This window comes from Papaver somniferum, chromosome 1 (assembly GCF_003573695.1).
Source record: "Papaver somniferum cultivar HN1 chromosome 1, ASM357369v1, whole genome shotgun sequence".
NCBI lineage: Eukaryota > Viridiplantae > Streptophyta > Magnoliopsida > Ranunculales > Papaveraceae > Papaver > Papaver somniferum.
The window spans coordinates 67,171,050-67,178,701 of NC_039358.1; the positions used below are offsets into that span (position 1 = coordinate 67,171,050).

The 7,652-nt window shown below is 37.0% G+C and overlaps 1 protein-coding gene and 1 long non-coding RNA gene across 2 annotated transcripts; one reads left to right on the forward strand and one right to left on the reverse strand.

Moving 5' to 3' along the window:
• The first annotated feature begins 1,462 nt into the window (after nt 1-1,462).
• On the forward strand, nt 1,463-4,731 carry LOC113289888. Its single transcript, XR_003331220.1, has 3 exons — nt 1,463-1,619; nt 1,723-1,788; nt 4,397-4,731. It is a non-coding gene; the product is annotated as an uncharacterized LOC113289888 (long non-coding RNA).
• A 113-nt stretch (nt 4,732-4,844) lies between these two features.
• Nucleotides 4,845-7,373, reverse strand: LOC113289880 (peptide methionine sulfoxide reductase A5-like). The gene is made up of 4 exons (XM_026539314.1): nt 7,005-7,373; nt 5,823-5,935; nt 5,608-5,752; nt 4,845-5,386 (listed from the first exon to the last, which is right to left on the reverse strand). The coding sequence occupies exons 1-4, from the start codon at nt 7,296-7,298 to the stop codon at nt 5,189-5,191; spliced, it is 750 nt and encodes a 249-aa protein (XP_026395099.1). The 5' UTR covers nt 7,299-7,373; the 3' UTR covers nt 4,845-5,188.
• Between the last annotated feature and the right edge of the window lie 279 nt (nt 7,374-7,652).

The following is a 7,652-nucleotide window of genomic DNA, read 5'->3' on the forward strand; positions in this document are numbered from 1 at the left end:
GAGTATTTGTTAATCGTCACAATGATCTAGATATGAGTTATTTCTTAGATGGTGAATGTATTCTTCCACAAACTCAATCTCAAGATGAAAATGATGGATTTTACCAACCACAACCGGAGGAAGAGTATTTGGGTACCCAAGTATGCTTCAAACTTAGATAATGGTGGTTGAATTGGTCCAAATATTCATAAAACTGTAAATTTTTATAAAAAATTCCTGCTAGGTTCAGGTAGTTCGGTTACCAAGTGTGAAGAACAGGTAACCGAACATGGAGTTTGGTTAATAAATGTCAAGAACATATAAGCGAACACAAAGTTCGGTTTCTTTCTTCAAACACGCAGGTAGCCGAACTTTAGTAATAAGATTTACAGAGGTATGTTCGGTTAGTTCGCAAACTTCAACTCAACCAAGTTCCCAACCGAACTGCAGGTTAAAAGTAACCTAATGTTAGAAGTTCGGTTGGTTCGCAAACTTCAACATGTTTTGCGAATCAACCGAACTGGGCTTATATATGCATATATGCAATTAGGCAAACGTTTGGTTACTACGAAATTTATTTCTTGGCGAATTAGGTAGAGTTCAGTTACGAAGTTTCAAAGGTAGAGTTCCGTTACAAAGAAAACTTAGCATTTTTGCGAACGAACCGAACTTTTGGACTTCTCATTATTTTCGTAAACTAAAGTTCGGTGATATTATTTTCCGAAGGAACCGAACTTATGGACTTGTGTTGTTCTAATACAGGGAGTTCGGTTAAAAGTCTTTTTTCTAATCAATCGAACTCTGAGTTCGGTTAAGAAGAAATTAATTCGTGATAACCGAACTTTTTGCGACGAAACCGAACGTTTTGCGGCGTAACCGAACTTTTCTCTGAAAAAAACCTCCATTAAACCTCTCTGCAACTTCCATTTTCAACTCATTTTGATGATTACTTCTCATTTATTCAACCAAAAACGAATGACAAGTAATGGGTTTGTGTGAATATCTTTGTTAATGTTTTAAATTAAGCTATATATATAGAGGTGGTGGTGGTTGTTGGTGGTGGTAATCGAAGGTGGTGGTGGTAATCGTGGTTGGTGGTGGCGATAATCGGAGGTGGTGGTAATCGGCGGTGGTGGTGGGAGGAGGTGGTGGTAACCGGTGGTTAGTGGTGGTGATAATCAGAGGTGGTGGTGGTGGTAATCGGCGGTGGTGGTGTGAGGAGATGGTGGTTAAATATATATATATATAGGTGGTTATTAGGTTGGTTTTAAATTAAATTAGGTTAAGGATAGATTAGTCATTTCAACGCTTTAGGACACCCCTTATAACTATAGAGAATGTGGCCTAATAAAACCATGGTTCCTAAAAAATCATTCTTTTGAATACCCACTGGTCAGAAGAATACAAGCCTGCCCCAAAAAAAGATCTGCTTTAATTTACCTGTTTACCCTCAATATACTATTTGCCTTTACAAATACTCTATTCATTTCTTGAGTTCAAACTTCAAAGTCTTTCTCTTCTGCTTTTAAGTGCCTCTTTGTAGCTTTCTCGCTCTCCACTCTCTAATCAGCAGTAGAAGAAGAAGATTACGAATGGCGCTCCCAATAGGACCTTACTCAGGCACAAGCTCACTCGCTTTGGTAATAATCACTAATTTCGGGTTTTTAATAAGATTCATTGATGTTATCGTCTTGGAAAATCCATTTTTAGGGTTTTGTTTTGATTCAATTGATTTTATTGTAGGTTGCTCGTGCTTCGGCTTTCACCTTTGGTCTCGTTTATGGAAGCGTGAAGCTTAAGGTTCTTCAGGTATATTTTCAGATCTTATTAAGACTTGTTTCTGAACTGGATTCCATTATTTAGGGTTTTTCAAACGGGTTTTTGTTTTTAAGAAATTTAGGGTTTAACTAGTACTGGGGTTGAAATTGTAGTGTTTGGATTTATTCAGTTCTAGAGCGGAAATTTGGTGGTCTGGTACAGAACCGTTTGTTAGTTGACATCAAACGAAGAAACTTTTGGACAATCTGAATAGATGACTTGATTAGTATCCAATTACTCTATTAGCTAACTGCAGTATGATGTTGAGAAAAGTTTCTCAATGTATAAGCAATGAATATGCAGTACGGTTTAATTAGTACAAGGGTTGAAAAATGTAGTGTGTGGATTTATTCTGTTCCTCGATCCATTTTATTTAGGTTGGATGTACTCGACTAGATTCCTCTTTTGAATGTGAAAAGGGGTGTTGGTTCTAGGCTACCATCCAGTTTCTGAACCTGATTTGTGGGTTTCGTTTTGTTTTTATATGTAATGGGTTAATAAAATGTGTCTATGAAAAGTATCTGTTATTCTGCCTCTTGTTTTTTTTTAGTTCTAGAGCGGATATTTGTTTTTCTGGTGCAGAAACATTTATAGTCAACATCAATAGAGAAACTTTTGCACAACCTGAACATGACTTGATTAGTATCTAACTGCAGTATCAGGGCCATCTTACACTTTCGGGGTGCTCTAGGCGAACTTGAATTTTGAGGCCTTTTTATGTGATATAAAGCCAACAATTAAGGCAAAGTTTTAGTATGGGAGATAAGTTTATACTATTAAAGCGGTAATTTTTATTTAGCTTGCAGCCGAAGGCTATCGATTTTTTTTTCCAGCTTTTTGAGGTTAGATTTCAGGTTGCAAACTTCCAATTTGGTCTAAATATTCAAAAATCCACAACCAGCTGTAACAAAATAGTTTGTAACAACTATAATTGCCACCAGTGTATGTTACATTAATGAATGTGACAAAATCATTTAGTAACACTTACGGCTGTTACAATTGACTTATAAACAAAACTTTTTTTTTGGGCTCCAACAATTTGGGGCCCTAGGCGGCCGCCTAGCTCGCCTGCACCCTAAAACGGCCCTGTGCAGTATGATGTTGAGAAATTTCTTAGTGTATAAGCAATATATTCTGAATTACAATTTACAAAGTTACTGTGTCCATTATATGTTTTGAGGTCAAATTCGGAAGGGCACTGAATAGTCTAGTAAGGTTCTTATCTTGCTGGTAGGCACAGCTATACTATACTATCCTAGATCTAGACCACAGACTGGACTGGGAGCTAGGTACTTAGAACTGTTGCTTGTTTTTAGCGGTAGACTGCTCTTTCCTGGAATATCATGGGTTAACCGATTCAAATCGTATAAGTGGTTACACTATTCATGGAACACATATCATTTTTTCTACTGACATTGGAAAATAATCGAAAGTAATGCATTAAAAGTGCCAAGACGAAGTAGTGTAAAATGTATGATTGTATTGAGAACATTTTGTTATAACTTATAAGTTACTTTCCCTATGGGTATGAATTGAATGCTAATGGTATGACTGTAGTGAAAATGTGTTGTTATGAATTGCATATTTCTAGTGGTAGTTCAGCATGGTTAACCCATACAAATCTTATATTTGGTTATACGTTATTATAACCACACTGATTATTCTTATTACCTAAAAATTGGAAACTAAAAAAAACATTTGTGTCATTATGTTGAGAAAAGTTTTTCAATGTATAAGCAATAGATATGCAGTATGGTATAATTAGTACAGGGGTTGAAAAATGTAGTGTGGATTTATTCTGTTCCTCGATCTGTTTTATTTAGGTTGAACGTACTCGACTTGAATCATCTTTTGAATGTGAAAAGGGGTGTTGGTCTAGTCTACCATCCAGTTTCGGAACTTGGCTGATTTGTGGGTTTCGTTTTGTTTTGATATGTAATGGGTAAATAAAATGTGTTTATGAAAAAGTATCTGTTATTTTGCCTTTTCTTTTTTCAGTTCTAGAGCAGATATTTGTTTGTCTGGTGCAGAATTGTTTGTTAGTCAACATCAGATAGAGAAACTTTTGCACAACCTGAACATGGCTTGAAGTTGAGAAATTTCTTAATGTATAAGCAATATAATCTGAATTAAATTTACAAAGTTACTGTGTCCATTATATATTTAGAGGTCAAACTCGGAAGGGGACTGAATAATCTAATAAGGTTCTAATTTTGCTGGTAAGCACAGCTATACTGTACTATAATGTCAATTCTTGTATAAGCACTACCTTGTAATATACTGATGAATAAGAATCACTGACGAGGCGGTTCTGGTAGTTTGACGTATCTCTTAGTTAATGGATTGCAAACAAAAAAGTTCATCCAAGGAGAATTGTATCCCGATGAACAAAGAATCAAACCATTGGTTAACCCATTCAAATTGTTTTACATTCAGTTATTTGTAGCTGTAGTTCAGCATGCTAATTGGTTGTACGTTATTATAACCACACTGCTATTGTCTGGCTTTTTTTTTACATTCAGTTTCTTTGATTATTTTATGTTTTTGGCTGTGCCAGTGCCTAACTGTAACAGCAATCGTCATTTTCTTATCTTTTCAGGCTAAAAAGAAGTCGGCAGCTAAGGCTCATCATTAGAGAATGCACTTCACTATATCCATGGCATGTTTGGCCTAAGTATGTTGGAAGCTATTTTGTAATAAGTAGGGAAAAAAATAATAATTGTTCAACAGTAAATCCACTCTTTTCTTGTTTTATTCCTTTTGTTTCTAATTGGCAGTTGGCTGTTTACATGCCAATGACTTGAGGATGGTTCTCTTCATCATGGTTGCTGGTGTAGTTCGAAAATCATGTTGCGGACTACTTTTCTGTGTATTTTTCAATTTTAAGAAAACTTGTTGGTAGTTTTCAATCTACAGTATTATTCTCTTTGATTGGGTATCCTGTTTCCTCTTATGTTTACATCCATATCTATCTGGACCTGATAAAAACATAACATAAAATGAGTTTAATTGCAGCAGGACCTGCTCTTTTTGGTGATGAACTAAAAGGACTGAATTAGAATTTGCATGTCCAGATGAAGATCTTGCTACCGAATGTAAACAATGTAGTATCTTACACAAGAACACACCAACCACCACAAGAAGAACAATAGTCTAGTTTTTGTGTAACCAGTTTCTCTTTTTAAGAGATGATGAGGAGGCCCTAAAAGAACTTCCCCACCTTCAAAAACATTACAGAGTGCCACTAGGTTACAAAAATTGTGAATCTCACCCCGCCCACCTCTCTCTCTCTCCCTCCCTCTCTGCGCCATCTTTCTTGAACCTTCCAAGCTTGCAACAGCAGCTTGAAAGTAATGCATAATACATGCTCGATTGTTTTGTGGACTACGAACTATACTTCCCTCAGGATGGGCCATCCCTTTCTAAGGATGTCATCAATCTTCAAATCAATTCGACTTTGGATCCTTGGAGGGCAAAGCTCAGCCGCATAACCATTCAATTTTGCCGCGAGGCTGGACTTCTCTAGCTCCTCTTCTGGCAAGTTTCCAATCAGCTGAAGAAGGAAATGGTTCCTCTTGAGCTCAAATTTCTGCAGACATTTGAATTACGAACAGTGGGTAAGGAAATAATCCTTTAGAATGAGAACTTATTAGAAACCTTATTTCATACAGTTCACTCATATTAGCCACGATGATCTAGTTATTCATCCATATGATCTGCACTGCTCATAGGAAGTTGGACACAGATCAATGAGTGAAATGTTCGAAATAAATTACTAGAAGAATTGAAATTTTCTGGTGGAAATCATACCTGATGTTCAGGCTCTGCAGGATAAAATGTTCCAAGTTGTTGGATCTGTGTGGTTACGATACTACTCCTCGACTTTGTTTGTTCTCTTTCCTTACTTACAGAAGCTAGTCTGGCCTCTTCAGGTCCACTTGTGAAGATCATGGACCTGAAAATGAAGCACGTCTCACTATGCTTGCGGAACGAATCTTAATGATAAACAGTTTTTGGTATGTTACCTGTACTGGTTACCCACGTCCGGGCCTTGGCCAAACACTTGCCTAGAATCATGACTAGACCAAAATACATCCAAAAGTCGCTTGAAACCAATAGACCTGGGATCGTACTCAATCTGCAAAAGCATTCACAAAATATATTATAAAACGTACCTGTTTTTGGTAATTGCAGAAACTACCGCGATATAATTTGATTGTTCTAGACAAAAATGAGGAAACGATAACATATGAATTAAATAACAGAGCCAAGCGGTGCACAAAGAAAACTATTCTTTCGCCTTTTACTAAAGAGTATTGCTTGATCACCGCATTCACCTAGTTTTGAAGGGTCACTGACTCACTCTCTTCACTGAGAGTGCCCTAACATATCTTTAGTTACAAGATATTGCAAAATCCTAGCACAGTCTATTTATTCAAGATTGTTGCTTCCGATATTAAAAACCTTATAATTTTTACAAAAATTAAATGAACAGGAGAAGTGAGACCCCATATAAGTGTCACCTTCATCCAAAACACAGCATGAGTCTCTGCTTAAGTTGAAACCAAACGCATCAAAACAAATTACTTGCTGTTTAAAGAAGTTGAAAGAAATTTCTTTCTTTTTTCTCAACCAAATGTGGTTTCATTGTTGAAACCGTTCGGTAAGTGGAGCCTAACTACTAGGAAATAACATGACATGCATAGGCATAGAAGCTGTTCAGGCTTTGTAGTTTGTACTCTCTCCTAGCCCTCATTATCTCATTTACTTCAATTTGTCAACAGCTATCGTTTAATGAAGGAAAGGACCCGAACAATTTATCGCATGTTGATAAAGCATTTATAGATAAACATACAACCTAATAAGAATCAGTGATACTTGACAGAACTACAATTCCTGAAAGCTTGATATCAATAGATTGCAATGGCGTGATTACAAATTTCCAGCCAAACCACAAAAATCGTTATCCAATATTCATATGAGGTATTAATTGATGTGAAAACCGCATAATAGGGTCACCACATAGTCTACATTGGGAAGGATATTACAAAAAAATCTATACAATCTTTCTCCCCATGAAAATCAAACTTCCACAAAAAAAAATTGAAATTGAAAGTAAATAATTTCAATAATTCACATGATTTCTTGCCAATACAGGAGCAAGAAACCGAAATTATGTACAAGAAAATGAATGAGAATTGACAAACCTGAACGGATTCAGCATGATCTCCCAAGCTTCTGAATTCAGGATTGGTTTTAGCTCCGCCGGCGTACCCAACTGTAGTTCTAACAACACCGTTTAAACATCCAAATACAGATTCAGATCTCCAAAAACTTCCGAGTGCGAAAACAGCAGTTTTAAGAGGCTGATTCACTGTTGAATCTTTTGTAACATCAGAAATCTGATCTGGTAATCTAATACTGAAAACTCCATTATTTGACATAAAGGAGAGGCTGAGGAGAATCACTATCAGACCTCTCATCGATAATTCCTTCGTCATTTTTTGTCTGAGAGTGATAACACTCAAGGCAGAACAAAGGAAATAAATTTCTCTCGTCGCTATCACTTGGGGAAAATATTCGGGAAGAAATGGAGACGGTTGAGACTTGAGACTTGAGTTGAGAGGAACACTCAATGTTCTGAGCGAGGCCCAGAGGTGATTTGCCCAAGTATTTTGGGCTTTGAAATTGGTTCAAGTAGGGGTGTAAATTTTGCCCGGCAGCCCGAGGCCCAGTACCGTCCGCCCTGTCCCATGACAGCCCATGGGTGACCGTGGCCCTTTATGGGCTGGCCCGACCTAGCCCATTTAAATAAGAGGGCGGGCACAGGCCACAATTCAAATTTTCTTGCCCGG